Source organism: Colossoma macropomum, unplaced genomic scaffold (genome assembly GCF_904425465.1).
Source record: "Colossoma macropomum unplaced genomic scaffold, Colossoma_macropomum, whole genome shotgun sequence".
Taxonomy (NCBI): domain Eukaryota; kingdom Metazoa; phylum Chordata; class Actinopteri; order Characiformes; family Serrasalmidae; genus Colossoma; species Colossoma macropomum.
Genome location: NW_023494804.1, coordinates 18454375 through 18476088, shown reverse-complemented (window position 1 = coordinate 18476088; position 21714 = coordinate 18454375). Strand labels below are relative to the sequence as shown.

The 21714-nt window shown below is 38.6% G+C and overlaps 1 protein-coding gene across 1 annotated transcript in view; it reads left to right on the top strand.

Moving 5' to 3' along the window:
- The window catches only part of unc13bb (unc-13 homolog Bb (C. elegans)), a 150286-nt gene that overhangs the window by 77409 nt on the left and 51163 nt on the right, over positions 1–21714 (top strand). The window contains exons 9-13 of the mRNA XM_036594423.1: positions 1560–1862; positions 2511–2601; positions 16722–16768; positions 17460–17538; positions 21606–21680. Of these exons, the coding sequence (XP_036450316.1) occupies positions 1560–1862; positions 2511–2601; positions 16722–16768; positions 17460–17538; positions 21606–21680 (595 nt within the window). The remainder of the gene's footprint in view (positions 1–1559; positions 1863–2510; positions 2602–16721; positions 16769–17459; positions 17539–21605; positions 21681–21714) is intronic.

The window sequence follows — 21714 nt, the reverse complement described above, 5'->3', positions numbered from 1 at the left end:
TCTGGGTTCATGTCAAAAATGTTCTCTAGTGCCAGTGGACCACCCAAACCATCAGGTGGTTTTTTCTCTCAGGCACAATCTTCATTTTTTAAGTCATCTACATCAGGGTCTCAGACACAACAGAAAACTTCACTCTTTGGCTTTCCAAGTAGTCTACCAACCGAGTCTTTGAAAACTGACCTCTTTGGTATGTTTAAAACCCCTGAGGCACCCAAACCAACAGAGGCAATGCCATCTCCTTCCCTCACAAGTCAATCTGCTGTGCAAAATCAAAAAATAACTAAAGATATGGTTTCATCTCTAGGGAATGTACCTTTGCCTGAAAACAAAAATGATCAAATCAACACAGAATCTGAATTAGATACATTGGCTACATCTGCGCAAGACTCTATTAAAGGTTTAGCACCTGCAGTTGTGAACCCACCTGATGTTAGCCCATCTGATGGAACTATTAATAATGAGAAATTCATTGAAGTGATACATGAGAAGTCAGTTGTCATTGTTAGAGAACCTGAAGATAAAACAGTGAAGTCAGGACCTCCCACAGAAAGTCCTAAGCCAGTCCAACAGCCTCTGACATCAGAACCATCTCAGCCCATGTTTGGCATGGCTGGCTTATCACCCCCGACGTTTGGTTTCCTTCCAGGATCTGGAGATGCTGGAAAGTCTTTTGGATCTTTGTTTTCTTCAGCATCCAGCATACCAAAAGGCCTCCCCACAATGGCACAAACAGATGGTGGCGGACTTCTGTCTGGCTTTAAGTCATTCTCAACAGGTCTGTTTCAAGAAGAGAAGTCAGCTACGTCAAAGGAAGAACCAACAACAGCTTCTTTGTTCGGAGCAAAAATAAATTTACCATGGCAAAAAGAGACAGCAGCACCTCCCAAGCAACAGAATCCCTCTGTTGTCACAACTCAGCCTAAAGCCCAGGACAATCATGTAAATAGTATAGAAAGTGCACCTGGTAATAATGTAGACCCTAGCCATTTGGTCTCAAAGGCAGAAAATGTTAATAAAGGTTACAGTGAAATTAAACATGAAGCTGCGTCAGGCTCAGAGAAGACCTCTGAGGCAGACGTCCAAAAGAACGAAACTCTAGGTCCAGTAGGTGACTTGGCAGAACCCTGTGTTAGTGTCTCCACACCTGACATAGATCCTCCATCCCAAAAAGAGCAGGAATCCCAGGTCCAGCCCCCACCCTCTGCAGATCTCTCCTCAGGATTACAGCAGGAAAACAAGGAGCTTTTGAGTGCAAAAAGGCTAGTAGCATCATAAATGGTCTTCGAAGCAATTTATGATGAACTAACTTCAATATTAGCGTCAAAAGATGGAAATAGTTGTGATTATTGCAATCCACCCTTTGGACGTGTCATCAAACATGTTTTTAACTGTGTGTGTTTGTATGTGTCTGTATGTTAGTTATTGTTTTGTTTCCATACTTTTGCTCTCCTGTCTCAATACTTTCCCTATCCCATAGCTTTTTAGCATTGTTACCAGTACGTTTAAAACTGGTTTGTGACTTACTGAACTTTTTTTTTCTTCTTCTCCACCCAAATCAGCCCGGCAGACAGTAGTCGTTTTGGATCTTCAGGGAACCTCAGTCAAGCCAGTTCTCCACTCAGCGAGAATGGCCAGGAGAGTGTTGCATGTTCGGAACTAGAGGAGTCCCACCACTCTTTCCACAGTACAGGCTATCGTCCACCCACAAATGGACACCACCCTGCCAATGGACATACCTCCTGGGGGGAGGAGGAGGGGTTGAAATCCCATCAAGAAGCTGGAAGAGGTGTTAGCAATACCTTAAAGAAAGATAGTGTTCCTGTTCCCCAAGTGGAAAAGAAGCCAGAGAAATCACTGAAAAGGTAAGGATGTGCTGTCCAGCAAAGTCTAAAATTATTGGGACCTTTGGCTGATATTACCAAAATATGCTAAAGTAACATTATTTAAAGAAAACAAATCCTTTTTTTTTTTTGCTAGTATTTTTTCTTTGAATAATTTTAGCTTACTGAAAGGTTGGAATGATTATGAACCAGGGTGATTATGATAGTTTTGAAATTTTTATTATTATTATTATTGTTAATAATATTAATATTAGTTTTTGTTTTTTATTTCAGTTTAATTTTAGTTAGTCCTTAATTAGCATTAATAGTTTTAGCTTTTCTTAAATACAGCCAAACACAGAAAGAATTCACTTCTGAACTCTCATTCTCACACTGGAGAAGCAAAAAGCAAAAACTTTTGTTTTTTTTTAGTTAACAAGAACTTTTTCATCACCAGTTTTTGTTTTAGTAATATCTTTAGTTAACTATAATAACCCTGTTATGAAGTGCATGGTTTCAGATCATACTATAGGTGTTGCCATTGTACCCTTAAAGAATGCACCTAATCCTGTATTGCTCTGGGTTGTCCCTGCAGTTGTGCATAAAAACAGCTTTGAGCAACTGCTTGAACGTAGTAAGTTACACATTTCTGAAAATTAGCTACTCTCATGGCATGTGTGTTTGTCTCAGCTTTCAGGATGATGGACCACCTCTGCCGTTCTCCCCGTCTCGAGTGCGCTGGCTGAAGGCCATCAACAAAGTGAGAGTTCAGCTTCAGGAGGTATAGTAGGGACCCCATACCATCCGTCTCCTTTGTCTGTTCCTATTGCACCTTATCCTTTTTCACACAAAGACCGCCCAAAAGTACTTTTATCCCTGATATCCCTATTACCAACATCTTACCAATACACTCTACTGAAATTATAATGGACTGTTAGGTAAGTATGAATCACACCCACTTCAACTCACTCATGAGTCTGGGATTGGTTGTCTTTCACCACATTCATTTTTTGATGATATGTCTCAAGTCAATTCAGTTGGGTTTTAATGTTATTCCTTAATATAACTTGTATACATTGGAACAAAATGTTGCTTTTTAGACCCCATAGTGTAGCACGGAGCAGCAGCATATAGGGGATTGCATAAAGTGCAGATACACGACCTTACTCTGATCTAAGAAATCAGAGTGTGCTGGTTACACAACAATTTGAATAATCAGATAACTGCAGAAATCCGATTATGATCGGATTATTGGGTGCATGTAAATGTACTCAGTGTTAAATATCCAAAACGTAATAACTTTGTCCTCTCAAAAACGTCCAATGTGAGCATTTGCTGCTCTCAAATAACAAAATAGTCAATAACAATGATAACTGGAGCAGCTGTAGTGCCATCTCGACTCTTCTTGGTTGGAGCTTCTTCACAGCGCAGATCAGTCAGTCGGACTGAGAATGTGATGTGTGGTCCACTCTGCCAGACTAGAAGGACCCAGGGCATGGCTGTTAATCTTGGGCTTTGATATCAGTCAGGTGAAGCCACTCCAGACCCCACAGCACTAATCTGCAAAGGCCAAGGTCAGGCACTCCTGAGATGCTGTCTAGCCATCACTGATAAAGTCTAGAGGACTAATTAAACACGGGGAAGCAGGAGGCTGGAGATAGAAAGACAGAGAGAGAGAGAGGCGTGTGTCTATGCGTGTGTTGAGAAAAGAAAGATGTGCCAAGTAAAATTTAGAATGTCGTAAACATCCTGTAAATTGCTTGGATTTGTAGTGTCAAATCAAAAAATAATAATGAGGTCAAAAACTTAAAAGCTAACGGTAAAGACAAACAAATCCTAAATCACGACTGATAGCAACTGTTGCCCCAATGAATCATTATACTGAACTGTGGATCAGCTCAGAATTGTGTAGAAGGAGGAATAAATGTAAAAATATGTGATGTATATGCTAATGCAGGTTCTCATTTTTTGGAGGTGAAATTCACATTAGGTACTGCAGCTTAGTTCATTCATGCCTACAAACTGACTGTTAGAGCTAGGCCTATAATTCAGGCCTTAAATCTCGGTCAAAAAATGCAGAAAAAAACACTTCTATGATAAGGCTATTTTAAGCTAGTGTTCCTAAAGTAGTTCTAGTAGTGTATTAGTACTAAGTTGACGCTTCTGCACATAAACTTTTTATTTGAAGCTTGAAGCACAAATATATGCACTAGCATATATTTGTCCTGGTATGTAGCAGTTTTACAGTGATTCAGTGGCATATAGCTGCCACTGCTGTTTTGTATTCCTAACAACTACCAGAAACGTGGTTAGACTACAGCTTGTCACAGTCAGTGATGTATCTAGAGCTTCTGTGATTCCATTTTTTCTCACAAAATTGGTCCCATTAAAACAGATTAATTAAAATTAATTAAGTAAAACAGGATTCCACTGTCACTTCCTGATTATGTTGGTAGCTAATCTAGAGTGTAAGGCCTGTAGTCCAGCTTCTGAAGTCATGACCCAAGAGTTAGCAACCCAAATGTTAAGAGGAGCCATTCTGTCCTTTCAGTAAAAACCAAACCACCTTGGGAGCCACAACATTTTATGTCCATTTTACCATCTTGGCTGTAAATATGTCTCAGTATGTGATCATGTCCTAGTATATACTAAGAAACAAAATATAGACAAAATGCAGACTTACTTTGCTCTGCTTCAAGCTTTAGCTCAGGTACGGCCACTTTTCTCGCACCTCCAGCAGGAAACCTTTCCTCAAAAGTGGAATAGTTTCTTTAAAAATGTCTCTCAACATTGGATTTTTTTTTTCTGAAATCGGCTTCTCATTCAGATTTGCCGGCGCCAAAATGTAACTGCTACACCATTTAAGGTGGAACGGGACAATTCGAACAAGAAGCTGGCTTCAGTGTTTATCAGTTTCTCGCTGCAGATTAAACGTATCAGCAAACCAGCTAAGTGCCTGTAAATGCACATAAGTCTATCCGTCTCCAAATTATGTTCGTCTTAAATCTTTCTCTTTGCCTTTTCGATACCTACTAGCTAGGCCAGACTGTTGTCTGCATTACCATGGTGACCAGCAGTCTGCACGCCTGTCTTAAGGATTAAAGGCAGGGAAATTAGCAGTTCTACATTAACTTCAGCGTTTAAGACCATTTATTGTTAAAACTGTGTTAGAACCATCAGCAGAGCTTTATTTTACTGCAAATGAGGATTATTTTATTTTTACCTAAAAATCTAATTCTGCTGTGGAGCCACAACAGCAGTACAAGAGACACACGCAGTTCCAGAGCTAAAAACATCTAAACTAAACTAAAATTGATTGGATTATTTTCCATTTGTTTCCAGCCAAATCTTAACAATGAAGTAAGAGTATTGTTGCAATATTTGTAGACAGAAGGCCTTTAGAGAAGTGTAGTCTGAAATCTCCGTTTAATACTGCTGCCAGCATTGATTAGTCTGTATTTCTCTTTCTCTTGCTCCGTCTTATTTGTCTTTACAGTTTCTAATTGTGGGACCAAGCCTTCTGTGCCTTTGTGTGCCTGAACATATGTGATTCACTGGGGCTTAAATTAACCCCAAACTGTGATGGCAACACGTGACTGAGTGATCGCAAATGAGCCTTGTGAGCCTCTTAAGATATGAGCAGAATATGAAAATACCAAGTCTTACAAAACTAGTTATGGGAAGATGTTGAACATTGTTGGACTATAAGAACAATATGTAAGTCTATTGTCATGGTGGGCATGTGACGTTAGAGAAAAGCTTTCCATTAATATTACTTAGTTAATGCTAATTAAACTCTCTTACAGACTAGTCCTGTCTTGAGGCTCCATTATGGAGATTGCTGGTGTGAGGGTTGTTTGAGTTGCCTGCATAAATGCCTGCTAATCGAATAGAGTGGGAGTGAGAACAGGCATGATTTTAGCACAGCGTACGGAGATATAAATTTTGTCATGAAGGACATAAAGTGGCACTCAAAACACAAGCCTGTTGCCTTAAAAGGCACTAATGAAGCATGAATCATTTCTTCAGTGTGCCGTCCCGCTGCCACAACTGGCTGAAATACAGATTTATACCTTTTTAGCTTAACAAAAGCAACCTTTTTGCTGTCTTAAAAGATGGTGCTTGCATTTGAGCGCATTGTTGTTCTTGTCGTAGTCATGGTTGCATGAAAATGAAGCATAGTTTTGCTAACTTGATGTAGTTCATATCATTGCTGTCAGAATAAAGCCTTGTATCTCCATTTTTGCTTTTTAAAATTATTTTTATATAATTTGAAAGTACCAGCTGCTCTTCACTCTGTCAAATTGCATGATACTGTACAAAACAACTAAAATTAATGTACGTTAACTTGTGTTTCATTGTAAGAATGTTTTTTGCCTTTTTTTTTTTGAGATACTCGAAACGCCAGCACCGATATGTGCATTTGTGCAGTGTCCTTAATGTTTTATATAGGAGTCAAAGGAAGAGAGGGAGCAGGAGGGAAGGAGAGAATGAAAGAGAGCGAGAGGGAGGGAGGGAGCCGATAAGAGAGTAGAGAGTAGAGGAATGGAGGAGAGACAGAGCGCTGGCATTTTGACAGTTTCAGATTAGCTTTGTGCTGGAATACATCGCCAGAGGACAGAAGGAGAGAGAGGGAGGGAAAGGGGAGAGAAAGAAAGAGAGGGAGGGGGTTAGAGAGAGTGAGGAGGGAGAGATATTAGACTGTTACCGTGTCATGCCAGCCTGGACAGTACCACACTCAACTGTATTTCACTGTGAAGAGGGTTGCCAGTCCCTCCTTTTTCAAGTTTGTTTCATTGCCAAAAGTCAGTCCCTTCAGATCTGATACGGATTTTGCTTATAATGATGGATTTTATATCTTGGCGGTACTTTCATCACGCCTGACGCTCTTCAATGTGGATCAGATGGATCTCTGAAAGTGAAGTGTGCCTTTTCTTGGTGCTTCGGCGGAAAATGTAAGGTAAGATTTGTTATGTATAGTTTTCTGTAGGTTATTTTTGTGATATAATAATGCACTCTAAAAAATAAAGGTTCCTAAATGGTTCTTGGCTTTGATATACAGTTTTTACAGGAAATGTTTAATTTGTATGGAGCTTTTACACCATGTGGACGTTCTTTAAACTTTAAAAAAAGCTTCTTCATCTCATTTATGGCAGTGGCTCTTTAAAGACACCAACTTTTTTAGGTGGTTCCTCAGTGGATGGCACTTTAAATAGCAAAACAAAAGTTTTTATTTGAGTGCCTCAGTCATGCGAGAACCTCCAAGGTTCCCTGAGTGGTTCTTGGCTTGGATATGCAGTTCTAGGAATCACCTTTTGTTGGTATAGACTCTTGGAGGTTCTCACATGACCAGTGCACTCAAATGACAACCTTGAAGGTTCCTGAGTGGATCTTTGCTTGGACGTACAGTTCTAGGAAGAACCTTTAATTGGTATAAAACCTTTACATCATATGGAGTTTCTTTTAAGCTTCACACTCACATCTCTTTTACAAATGTGGCTCTTTAAAGAACTGTCCAATAAAAGATTTCTTATGGAACCAGATGTGGTTCTTCATCAGATGGTTCTTTATAGAGCAAAACAAAAGATGCTCAGTTTTTGTTTGAGGACATCAGTCATTCCAGAACCTCTGCATGGGGCAAAGGTTCCTAAATGGTTCTTAGTTTGGGCATGCAGTTCTAAGTAAAGCCTTTGATTGGTATAGAAGCACATTTGATTCTTCAACTGATGGTTCTTTAAAGAGCAGAACAGCAAATGTTCAGTTTTTATTTTAATGTGTAAGTCATACAAGAACCTCCAAGGTTCCCAAACAGTTCCTGGCTTGGACTTCCAGTTCTAAGAAACACTTTTGATTGCTATGGAGCTTGCACATCATGTGGAGGTTCTTTAAAAAGGTTCGTCACGCTCACATCTCATTTACAGAAGTGGCTTTTTAAGGGGCGAGTTACAGAAAGGTCCTTAAGGGAACCCAGTGTGGTTTTTCTAGGTCATTGCTCCAAAGAACCCTTTTGGTGCCTTTATTTTTTAACAGATCTTATAATCGTTTGTTAAAAAAATATATGACTCATAAGTGCAAGTGTTCCCTTCTCATCAAACTGTTACAAAACTGGAAATGATGTTGCTTGAAATAGACACACAGAGTTATTTAAGTGGTGAGTCAAACTAATTAATGCATGTAAAACAACACAAATGAAGCAACTCAACCCTTCTGAAGTGCATGTAATCATTATCGGGCATATTAAAGCATTTTCCCATAATGAATGACCAACACCGTCACCATTTCCTTCCAGTCCGTAGGGAGATCAGCGTTAACTAGGTTAAACAGGACAGGCCACCAAGAGCTGATTAACGTGATTTCTCAAATGCCCTGGAGTCTTTTTCACTGTGACACAACTCTGACCTAAAAACTAGGCTCAACTTGTGCCAGGGGTAGTGGAGTTTCTGATTAGGAATTTGGAAGCGTTTCTCTCGGTCTCTGGGATTGTATTGTAAATGAAGTAGAGATGGGGAGCATTATGACACCTGTGAAATAGCGATTTAACGGCTCTACTCGCCCCCCCGGCTCTACTGGGGGGCTTAAACCTCAGATGGAAGAAGTGGAATTCATGATTATTAATATGTTATCATCATTATTATCATGTTATTACTTACACGGCATCCTGGATTTTCATTGCCAGTAGATTTAGGATGTACAGTGAAATATTTAGTTGCTTAAAAATTATTGATTTGACAGATTCCAATAATCCAGTCATGTAAAATGTGCTTTTCAGTTCATGTTCATGCACACAGTTTACTGTTTTTAATATTCTGAAGCATTTATATGACTGTAAAATGGCAACCTACCAGCTCCTCTAAGCTTTTAATCATCTATCATTGGTAACCATTTGTCTGGCAGGCTTTCCTACAGAATGTGTGATTCATTAATTTCTATTGGACATTCTCTTGCCAAGCAAGTGCACACGTCCTGTTCTTCAGTGGTACTGGACAGAGGTTAAGCTTCACATTGAGGAAGCCTAAGCCTAAACTAAAAGCAATTTCCAATGGTGCATTTCCAATGGTGCATTTCCAATGGCAATTTGCCATTTACTGTAATTTAGTGTAAGACTGGGTTTGATATGTCCAAGAAGCTGGTCCATAAGTGTTTTTCACCACAAATAATGCTATGATACAGTTTAGAGTGTAGACTGTTGGGAGATTCAGATGTAAGCATAAATATAGTACTTTAAACTGTTGCAGTTTTGACTCTGAGGGATATCATTTACTGATAAAACGTTTTGTTGATAACATTCGGAATCAGTAACACAATGATATTTTTAACAAAAATTAAACAGGCATCATGGTGACAAGAACTGGAGTATGTTTTAGACAGCCCTGATTCCAGAACAGGCACTGAATGTCTAGAAGAATATCATATATAAGATCCCATTTCAAACTCCAGGCACCAAGCCAAGGCTTGCCCTTGAGTGCCACCACCTCAAGCGCACATTGCTGGAGTCACTGTTACAATCATGTCGGCCATTGAGTGCATTTAGGAGCGTAGCAGGACCGTCCCTGAATTTCAATGACCACCTCGTTGTGGAGTAATAGACATTAGCTGTGCTCGGAATGGTCGCTGGAGCACATTACAGTGAAATGTATTCCATTGCTTGCTTCAGATGATGACTCACAACTAACTGTGGTTCTGGCCAAACCGCTGATCCACCATTAGCATCAACAGGACATTGGAGGCTGCTGTAGAGGGCTGCATGTGGGCATCTTCTGTTTAAATAATACAGTAAAATACAGATATTTTTTTATTTGCAACTATGGGCACCTTTAGGTCTCAGTTGTGGATTTGGATAAATGCTGAAATTTTTAGCATAAAGCACATAAAGTATTTGAAGAGTGTCACAGCTCATTATTACATAGAAAATGAAAGCTACATTTAATGAGTGCATGTAATGCATAAAGGATATTTTATGTCAAAATGTCAGTTTTGTTGAGAAGTGTTTTCTCAAGGGATTTACACACGCATTTTCACTCCAGCGGTTTCAGGCCAGAGGAAGGCCTGTGCAGTAGGACAGCACGATTGTGCCATGTAAACAAAGTCCTTATAGGAAAGTTGAGCGTTACGAGTGTCCCAATCATAATTCAACCATTGGCTGGTCTGCTCATTTATAACATCTCTGATGTAAACAGTGACTGTTTGTGCTGGTTGTATGTGTCACCATATGCATATTACCTTTCAGGAAGGGATACAGTTGCCAATATACAAATGAACCATTGGTAACCGGTTAAACCATGAGCCAAAACACATTACAAAACCATCAGAAACCGAAAGAAACACTTAATGGTTTCTATGGATTTTTTCAGTAGGGATATGTTCAAAAAACAAAGTTTGTTTTAGCCTAAAGCTTATTATGCTCAGTTTAAGCTGCTTAAGGTAAAGTTTTATTCCTGCACATGTAATATAAGTATACACATAAAGCCCCCGTATTAAGGGTAAGTTAATTGAGCTATATGTCTACATAACCCATTGGTTTACCAAGAACACATAAGCTGTAGTTTGTGTAATATTAACCCTGTGAATCTATTTATGTGTTCAAACCCAAGTTTGTTTTAGCCTAAAGCTTAAAATAGGAAAAAATATTTATTAGAAACCCACATAAATTGACTGAAATGTTCATTAGCCTAAAACTCGCTAAGAAAAACCAAAACGAATGTCGGCGCATGCGCTGAATGCCACTGCCTCGATCCTGCTGGAGTGAAACTGCTGGCATGAAACTGTGGCTCTGCGGCTCTGCAGACAGATATTCTTGGTATTGTTTATGTCCCACGTTTGTGAGTTCAATCTTTAGATGCATACAAACAATTAAAAAGTTCAATTATTGAAACTGAATTTGATAAATGTTAAAAACATACATCAAAATGTAATAATATTTTAAATTAAAACATTGCAACGCTTAACAAATGGCAATAAAGTAATTCCAAAGCCAAGCAAATATAGTTTACATGGAAACATGAGATAGCAAAAGAGTTGTCGCTGAATTCACAAGGAAACATAGTTATCATCATTTCATTTTCAGTACCTTCTGCATGCCCTTTTATTGTTCAGCTTACAAATACTATATTTTGAATTAGACCTTTGAAATGTGACGTTCCTCTTAATTTCAAATATATTAGAAGTTGTGCATTAAAGCTGATGTAGTACACCAGGCTGTACACAATTTACATTCAAAAACAGTGAAAAGTAGCTGTCAACAAGAGCAGTTTGCAGGGCTTCTTCACACGTATTAGATATTTGCTTTTTACCAACAAGGCTGATGAGGGGTGTGGGGGAGGGGTCACAATCCCATAAATTATTCTGCTGAAAAAAGACCAGCTAAATGTGGTGTCACCCTGTCAGGCTGGGGAAATGGTAAAGCAGCCATTAGACCCAGCAGGGTTCTGGGTAACAACTAAATGACACATGGTGCACACAGCTGGATTGCTATAACATTCACATAGACTCAGAATTACAAAGCCTTATTCTAAATAAGAATTACCCAACGCATGTGTCAAGCCTGTACACACTTTCTTGGACTGTAGTACATTCAGATAGGATAGTGTCTGAAAAGTATATAAAAACTATTTTGCCTGTATTCCGCTGGTGTAGACAACGTTATTAGCCAGAATCTGCTCTTGTGGACATACGTTTTTTAAACAGTGAAGTCCAACAAGCAGATTATTCACATGATGAATAGTTTAATGCATTATTTCTAGCATTCACACATAGTTGTTTAAATATGTTATTCAGAGACAAAGACAGATTTAGCAGAGTATTAAAGTACAGACACTTTACTGAACTGGACACAGACAAGATAATTGAGCTGTTGTCTAATTGCCATGTTGTCAGTTGCCTACTATATCATTTCAGTGAGTGAGTGGTCACTGATTTAAGACCAGCTTTACGGTACCCGCCATTTCTTCCTCAGTGACAAATAATGGTTTTCCAAAAGATAAAATATGAAGACGGTTTTGTTGATGATCCCTAAATATCATTGAGGGGTTTGCATTACACTGACCAACTGTTTTTCTTTAATAGTTTTCATCAGACCTAGCAATAGTTATACGTCAGTCTTTTAGGATTCCTCAACATTCATTACTGGATGCCTATACTCTTGAAAGTGAATTATTTGGGGGTGTTTCTCAAGCAGTTTGATTGAGAATGGAACATTTCTAGTGTCCTAGTGAGTCAATGGTTAAGTCCTCTATATATGCCAATTCTTTTAATTTCTTTCATTGCCAAATATTTTTGACAAATGCAATCCACTGTGTATGATTGTTCTGACTCTCCGGCAGCATAGAACTGAACAAGGCTTATTTATATGTTACAGGTGATATATGCAAGTGAAAAACAATTTTCTATGGCTTTAGTCACCCGAACCTCAAGCTGATGGTCAATATGTAGAGATTATCTAACCCAAAGGCGGTCAGCACCCAAGGGACACCTGAGCCCAAGGAATGTTATCCCTAAGTTGTAACAATGAACAAGATGAGACAAACGAAACTGGCATCTTCCAGCCGAACCTGGCCAAGAGAAAAGAAGTGGGCAAGAAAAGAGCCCAGAGCCCCAATGTTAGACGTGGCCTGCGCAAAAAGATCCAGAAATGTCTTCAGGGCCCCGAGGAGCATGACCTTCAGCACCCCAATCCAGAGGTGGAGGAAGACATGTTTGCCTGTGAAATAAATCAGGAATCGTCTAGCCATGAATGTGGTCTTACCTCTCTGCCAAATGCTAAAACTGATATTAAAGTGGACAGGAAACACCTCATTGAGGAAGCTGAGTTGAACAGAGAAGGTGCTGTCAGGATTCTGGGCCAAGTGCACACCAACACCCCTCTGTCTGACTACAGAGACTGTGTAGACAAAAGAGCTAAGATGGAAGAGATGAGAAGATCTGCGAACGAAGAGGAAGGAGGAGGCAAAAGCAAGGAAAAAAGTTCCAGCACCATAGTAGAACACATTTTAAAAGAGCTTCAGGGGATTAATAAAATTCAAGAGGAGATCTCAGACTTGAGGCAGTACTTGACATCGGTGAGTGGCTCCGTTGATGAAGTTTCCTGCTGTGTGGATGCTGTGCTGATGGAAATCGAGGAGCTTTATTCAGCTGGTGCCATTGGTCACCCCTCACCTCGAAGACTAATGACTCATCACAGGAGCTTAGGCAAACAGAAATTGATGGTGGCCACCCAGAAGAACAAAAGTCCTATGAAGAAGCCTGCGAAGTCCGAAAGGAATGGAACCCCGTTTTATCCTGATGCACCAAGAAAATCCAAATTGCATGATCCTGAGGTTTCAGATCACTCAGATGAATCATCTAGCAGGGTACCTCCTTCCAACTACCCCAGTCATGACAGGCTTTATGCCCAGGACTTCCCAAGTACGAGTTCTTTATCCTCATGTCACAGCTCCAAGAGTAGAGGCCAGGATTGTAGTTACCTTTTAAGGGAGGCAGACCTACAAAGGGATGGCTGGGGTACATCAGGCATGCCTTTAAGCATGAGTGGAGAGGGAGGGTGGAGTGGAGACACTGGATGGAGTGAAGAGGATTACTGTTCTTGCCAGAATAGTGCAGATGAGGTGGAAGATGTCACACAACCTGATACCTGGTGTAGGTACAATGGTGGAGAGACTAGCACTCCAGGCCACTCTTCCCGAAGCAGTTCTGAGCACCTATCCTTATTGTTTGGACACCAATACAACTCCCAGTCCAGCTTGTCTAGTGTGGCAGACTGGAGGCTTTCCAGGAAACAAGCAGTGCCTGATACAGATTGTGATTGCACACCAAATTGCCCATATTCCCGGAGTTCAGGGTACCATACCATGGATGCATATGCTGATGAGCTGTGTAGCGGTCCATCCAGAAGCCTTAGTTGTTCCACTATGGGACTGACGGACTATGACGATGGCTGCCAAGAAATGCACTCTTCTTGCGAGCACTGCCTTTGTGTCGGGCATGTTGACGTGGATTCTGCAGATAGCACAGAAAAAGAGTGGTCTGAGAGAATTTGCGTAAGCATGCCTGATGTACAGTGTGATCCAGATTTCTCTGAGAACACTGATACAGATGGTTCCCAGCCACCCAATGTCGGGATTGATGTTGTAAAGATTAGTAAGGCCATGCTCACTTTTCGATCTGCTCTTCGTGGAGCTCTGCAGAGGCTTGAGGTGGCCGATCCTCAAGATCAAGATGAGAATCTGTCGGATATAGCCTCTAGTCCTGACAAACTTTCAAATGATCTTTTGGAAGTTGAATCAACTGTGGATGGATCTGATTCGGATCGTTTCATGCCATCAAGCTGTGAAACCTTGGATCAAAGTTTATCACCTGAAAAGAGAGACAGTGCCTGTTTTCATGGAGAATATGACCTTAATGACCTAAAATTACACATGGACCAACCAGGTGACTCCCAGTTGTTTGATCTTCAGGGATCAACTTCTGGTACTGCGTCTCCCTCTTGTACTCCAACGGAATACTACTCAATGGACCATTCAGTCAGTGCAGAAGAACGTTTAACCGAACTAGAGGTTTCCCATGCAGACAGCTCTCCTGACCTCAGCTCAGAGAAAGTAGACCCCAGTTCAGGAACAGTGGAGAGTTGTCATGAAGAGCCGCTTCAAGCAGAAACACCTCACGTTGCGTGTGAAGGCATTGAGCCAAGATCACTGGGCACAGTCCTTGAAGCAGAGGTTGAGGTAAATCAGGCAGAGGCTCAGGTAGACCTAGACAATGACAACTCTGAACAACTAGACCCTCACCACCAGAAGTGCCTTGCCAATATCCAACGTGTTCTCAAGGAACAGAGACAAAGATATAAGCTGTCTAGGATTTCTAGTGGATCAAAGCATACTTTTTCTGAGGAGGAATTCAATCCAGGTATAATTTGCATGGTTGTGTGATTTATATGTTTAAAAGGTAGAACTTAGAAAATCTTTCTAACAAAACTCTTACTCAAAATAAGGCTTGTTTCTCTTGTTTTAAAATTGTTTACATGTGCTAATGCATGATCTTTGCACTTAACATGCCTGTTTTATTTTAACCTGTTTTACAGAGGAAAGCAGAGAAGATGAGCAGGTCAATTTAAAACTTTTTGGTCTATTTTTTTCTTTTACTGAAGTTGTGTTCTTGACTTACGTCTTGTACTGTTTTCAAATGCTCATAACTAAAGGCATGCTCTACAACATTGCATGTGAGGAGAACAGAATTTACAGTTTACAGTTGTTGTGTGAAATCAGCCTGTTATTTTTAAGCAAGATTTCTGTGTTTATTACTTAAATAAATTAGGAATGTATCATTATCATAAAATATTCAGCTTCAGATGTCTTTGTGTTGTGTTTGTTGTTGACTCTAACAGTTCTTTAATCTAGCTCAGTCCCATGGTTATTATTTTTTTTTATCCATTTGAAACATCAGCCCTTGCAGTCTTGCAGCATGGTTGCCTCATATGAGTGCTTCAAAGCATTCAGAGCTCTACAGTGGCACACCCTTTGGGCCTCCAGCTATCCTGCTTTACCTCCATTTATCTGCTCCATTTGTCTAAGGCTGAATGTTCAAGGCATTGGTCAGATGGTATACCTTGAAGGAAAAAGTAGAGGCACATCTCTTAAATGTGTACCAGAGTTTTTGTGTTTTTCCCCCATATTGTTGTTGATGCACAAGTAGTCTGTTTGATATTTGGTTGAGATCTAGAGTGTAAACAGTGGTAAACTTAGGAGCAAAGCATAAGAAATTTGAAATGTGTACATAACATAGTTGTCTGCCATATCGTTTTTTTTTTCCTCAAATATTTGAGATTTTAGGAGTCTAATTATTGGTAATGTGTATTTGTGAATGCAGTGTTAAAATGTTCTTTCATTGTGTGGCCCTTATTCATAAAAGTAGCATGCAGATAAATTGTAAAAAGAACGCATGCACATTTCACTGAAAGTTCTGCTATATATCTGTTTCACTTGGTGTTTATATATGGTCAAAGTCATGTCTGGAAGTGTTAATTTGAGCGTAAAAAATTTAAAATTCTTGATTTGCAGTCAACTATTCAAAATTATCATTAAAAGTTATCATCAATAATATCAGTTACAAAATAACAATTATAATACTTATAACTTCACATGGCAATGCGTATAATGAAAAGAATGTAAGACTGATATAAACAAATGCTACAACTATTATTGTTCCATTTCAAGACATATTGCACTTTTTCCTTTCAGTCTCCTGAATGTTTTCATTTTTTTTGGCTCACTATTCAAAATATCTGCATAAATTAGGTTGTGCTTTATGCAAATTCTTGTATATGACGAAAATTGGGGGGTGTCCTTTGCAAAAAATATGGAAATAAGATACATGAGCACTCATTTCAGTGCGCTGAAGCTGATTCAGTTGTGCTTAAATCACCCGTTTCAATGTCGTACTGTAGTTTCATTAATCAGATGTGGAGTGTTTCATACGTCATTCAGGGTGGTCAAATCTGCAAACTATGATGAATAAGGACCATTGTGTGTAAACTTCATAGAGCAAATAGTGGGAAGCAGAAGCAGCTACTTCAAAACCTGGACCGAAAAGTTTGGATTAGGTGTAACCCCTATACTGGGCTTCAGTTTTTCAGTTCGTGTGCATGTTTGTAGAAGTTGCATGTTCTATATGTTTATAACCTCTACAGTTGTAAGGAAAATTTTTGTCCCTGTGTTATTTTTGTTCAAAAGTCCTTTAACTTTTGACTGCTTCATGAAAGTGGTGAGACTCAACCAATCGTGTCTGTCATTTATCTTAGCTCTTGTTACGTTTGCGCTTTTTAAATTGTCTGATTGAAGTATTTTTGCTCTCTCTCTTGTCTTGTACAAGGACACAGTAACAATCAGAAATGTTTTTTTTTGACTGAAACAGGGTCGGCAGAGTGGAGAGAATTCCAGACATGCCTGGATTAAAGCAGGGTGAGTTCTTCCAACTTGATCAACACTTTAATGTGTCGTTATATATTCTTTATAGGGACATTGCTTGGAAACGTTTCTATTCGCATCCTGCAGCAGTGCAGCAGTAGCCTAGTAGTGATATTTTTCAGCTTAAAAACTGAAGATGATGTGTCTTGAAGGTGGGAGGAACTGTTGCAAGTGCTTCAAGGTGGATTTTTGAGGGCGGGGTTTGTTATATATATATATATATATATGTGTGTGTGTGTGTGTGTGTGTGTGTGTGTGAGTTTTTCCTTGTCCTGTAAACTTAACTTTTTGGAGAAAAGGTTTTGTTCCAACAGCAGCAATTTGTACACACACACACACACACACACACACACACACACACACACACACAAAACAGCTCTGGTCAAATGAAAATTTCTCAAAGTGAAAATGTATAACGTAAAATGTGATGAATGTGGTAAAAAGTTATGCCGTATATTATTTTTATATTTTATTTGTTTTATTTTTTTAGACAATTAACAAAACATATCATTTGATGTATGTCTATGCATGTAAATATATGTGTATGTATATGTATGCGTGTGTGTGTAAAGCTCTGACCCACACCGGCCATTTGTGGTCAGGATCAATCTGTTGATTGTGAAGAGTTTATGATGAGCATGTTGTGTGAGTGTAACTCTCTTAGAATCTGCACTGTTGTCCACAGAAGTGGGAGTGGCCTGTTCGGGATTGACAGCATGCCAGACTTACGAAAGAGGAAACCAATCCCACTCGTTAGTGATGTGGTAGGTGCTCTTCTGCGTTTCTCTGTCTAGGAACAGGGAACACAACAAACTTGTGTTTCTCAGTGTTGTTTCTTATATTAAAAAGTTTCAGACTTTGCACTGCTTCTGCTGCATTTGGGTGCTGTGTGATTGATTAGGATCTTGATTTCACGATCCCTTTTTTAAAGGTAAACTAATGATTTTTTTTATGATTTTATAATTTTATTATAAAATGATAATGGAATTATCCATTCCAATCGAAAAAAAATCTTAAAATTTTAGCTCAGACTCACTAACCAACATATATTGGTAACACTGTTTTACACTTTTTTAATTTCTATGTGTTAAATGGCTAAATGTTTAGTACAAACTCTGAAGTGCTGTGTAATCATTTGGGTAAAATGTTTTTAAGTAGCTGGGCAGTCTGACTGAATTAAACTGAATTTAACTGATGCCACTTACAATAATGTGACTTATTTAAGCAGGACTTTGAATCACAAAAATCACTGTGTACCAGGGAGTTAAATGTATTCTTAAAAAAACAGGTGGTTCTTTAAGGGCTCTTTAGTAAAGGAAAAGGTTCTATATAGAGCCATGAACACTCAAATAACGATCAGCATGTTTAAAGGGCTGTATGGTTGTGCTGTAGGATGTTTTTAAAAAGGGGTCTATATTACCCAAAAGAGTTCTGCTATTGTTATGATGTCAAGCTTGTAACAATAGCAGAACCCTTTTGGATGCTATTTTCAAAAAGGTTCTAAATAGAACCATCTACAACACATTCTCCATTAATGATGCAAAGAACCCTTTAATCAGGCAAGGCAATCTTTGAGTGTTCATGTTTTAATATAGAACCTTTTTCTTTACTAAAAAACTCAAGAAGAACTGTCTTTTTTAGAGTGTGCGATAAAAAGGCAGTACGAAGACACTTGAGGACATGAGTCTTATTTAGTATGTACCTGTCTGTTACTTATGAGCAACGCTGAATAAACAAATTATCTAAGTATATAGTTTTACTGAGTCTTTAACATTTTAGTTAGAGTTTGTTTGGACATTGTGTTAACATTCTTTGTATTTACCACATACGTAATCCAAATAATTTCTAATTCTGAGATGCTTTACTGTCCTTTTTCATTTTAATAGAACCTGTTTCATTGTAATTTCATTTTAATACTTGCTTCTTTTTACCCAAAATAATTAAACATCACTTTGGAGTCTGTGCCTCACATTTACCTAATTAATAGCTAGAACCTGCAGACCATTTCAGTGTAATTGAGACCTTAACATTTCAGTGTAAATGTAACACTGGATATAATTAGTTAGAAGTTTGGAGTTTGTTCCTCATATTTGCCCATTATTGTTTTGATTTTTGTTGTCAAATATTTTACATATAGGGTCAGTTTCCTGGACAGGGATTTTCTCTTGTGCTGGACTTTGCTTTCAGTGGAGAATTTCCATTCAGAATGTTTTGTAGTCCAGGAATAGACTAGGGAGTAAAATGGTTAAACAGTTAATAGTCATAGGTACTAATAATAACTCAGTTGTACACTGTTCTTTGTTTTTTGTTTTCTTTTTTTTTAAACAAATTCTGTGTGCATTTTGACAAGTTTAGGATGATTTAAGCCAGCTTAGATATTTACCAAAAAAAAAGCTTTTTATTGACAACAAGATAATTCATGTACAGTAGTGTGCAAAAGTCAAGGCACCGAAGAAAATACTATTTAAACAGCCATTTATCTGGACTGAACACAAACATTAGAATAAACACAAAGAACTGTAATACAATAAGTAGTGCATTTGAGTTAACTTGTTTATTTAACCCCTTTCTCCACCAGCCCACCATTATTTGCAGTTATCTACCAATTCCTGGTGTGGCTAATGAATGCTTCATTATGTTATACTGATGGAATTTAATAAAGCTATATGATGGCTGGAGGTAGGGCTGAATAATTTTGGGGAAAATATCTAATTGCATTTTTTCTGATTCATATTATAACTGCAGTTTAAAATGCAATTTCTTAATAAATGAAGATTCAGGCCTGATTTATTTTGGCCACAAAGACCAGAATATCCACCTTTTTTGGCTTGAGGCTTGACCCCTGAACAGTGTGCCAAACTGCCAGTAAGTTGTGGTATGATGTCCTAACACATGGTAGTTTGGTTGCCTCTGATTGGTCTAACTCATATACAGGCATTTCACAAACTCTTATTAGGTTCAATTTCCCCTCTGAAAACTTAAAACAATGTTTTTGCTAATGCCCACAGTTAAAAAAGATGGTTCTTTAAGGCTTCTTTAGTAAAGACAATGGTTGTGTATAGAACCATAAACACTCAACGACCCATTTGCATGCTTAAAAAGTTCTTTGCATGGTGAAATAGTTCTTTAAATTTATGGACAATGTGTTGTATATGGTTTTACATAACAACACCTTTTTAAAAAGGGTTCTATATATCAAAAATGTTCTTCTCCTGTTACAAGCTTGACATTGTAACAGTAGTTGAACCCTTTTTGGTGCTATACAGAACCATGTACAGCACATTCTCCATCAGACTGAAGAACGATGTCACCATGCTAAGAACTTTTTAAGCATGCAATTTGGTCTTTAAGTGTTCATGGCCCTATATAGAAGGACTGACTGTTTTTAGAGAAGAACAATCTTTTTAAGAACATTTTTAAGAGTGTAGGCTATAACAAGAAAATTTGCAGCTTCTGCATTTTGAAAATTGCACATAAATTGCGATTTCAGTATAAAAACAATTAATCTTTCAGCCCTAGCTGGAGGCGTCCAGAGGAAAATCTGGACTTTGTTCTTCAGACTAGCTTACAAGATACCAATTCACAAGATACTTTACTGAAAACATGACACTTATGCTACTTTATACTGTCTTTATGTTTATTTGTACGTATTTTAATGTTAGATAGAGATAACATTGGTGACATTGGCAAAAACAAAAAATGGTGCTAAGGTGCCCAAGACCTTTGCATAGTAGATGAGGCATATTTAACCCTCTAAATTGCAAAGTGAGTCCAGGCTTTCACTTGACACTGAAGAATAACTCCAGTCTTTGTTTATATTTTCATGTAGTTCCTGAATAATAAGCATTAGGATGTAATACATCTGGGAATTTAAGGAGTTAAAGTTCTCAGGGCAAGAGCTTATGGTGGCTCACCTGGTTGGCAAACGTTTTGGTGTAAAATCATGTGTTTCCTCTTTTCCCACATTGAAAAACATTTCAAATAAACCTCTATGCCTCTCCTTGAATGCATTCACTCAATGAATCAGGCTATGGTAAGTTTAATGAACCCTCTTTGCAGATATAGCAGCACTGGGTATTGTTTATGTTAAGTAGGAATGGACGATACTGAATTTGTGGAATTGGTATTGGTCCATTCCAGTAATGTGCAAATACTATTTCAAAACTTCTGCACACTTCTGTGAAGATTGGCTTCATCTTCTCTTCCTCGAAGTCAGTTTCAGTGAACCTGTTTGCAGCACATTACATGGTAGCACGTTGCTTACGTCTGCTCATGTATTTGCACAACTACTTAGCATAAAAAATACAGGAGTTTTTGTTTCCCCACCCGGACACTGGTTTGTTTTGGTTTGGTTTCACACCCTCCTGCTTTACATACTCCTATTAAGGTCATCACTTCCACAAGATAATATTACGCCTCCACAACAGGTGTTTTGATGGCTTTGTAGATTAGATTTTCTTGATAAGATGCCATATCTGCATCCTGTTTTACCAGATATTCAGGATCCCAAACATTGGTCTACCAGTGTTTTGGTTCCTTCCTCAACCCTCCATCCTTTTACTGTCTCTAACGTTTTGATTTCCCAGCACACCTGTTGCCTGGCGTAGTTTGAACCCCTGTTTTTTTACATGATTTTTTTTCTAGCAGTGAATTAATTTTAATTGTATTAGTTGAATCCTGCACCCTGTTGTAGCTATGTAATGAAGCAAAAAGTGTTATTTTAGTTTTTATTGGATTTTATTCTCATTTTTATTGTTTTACTGCTGTTGGGAATCTGTTGGGATTTTTTTTTTATCCTGCCATGGAATAATACCTGTTCTCTGTGGGACAGTCACTGGTCCAGGCCAGGAAAGCAGGCATCGCATCCGCCATGGCCTCACGCTCGTCCATCAAAGATGAGGAGCTGGTGAGTAAGAAACAAAGTCAAGGTCCCAAGACCT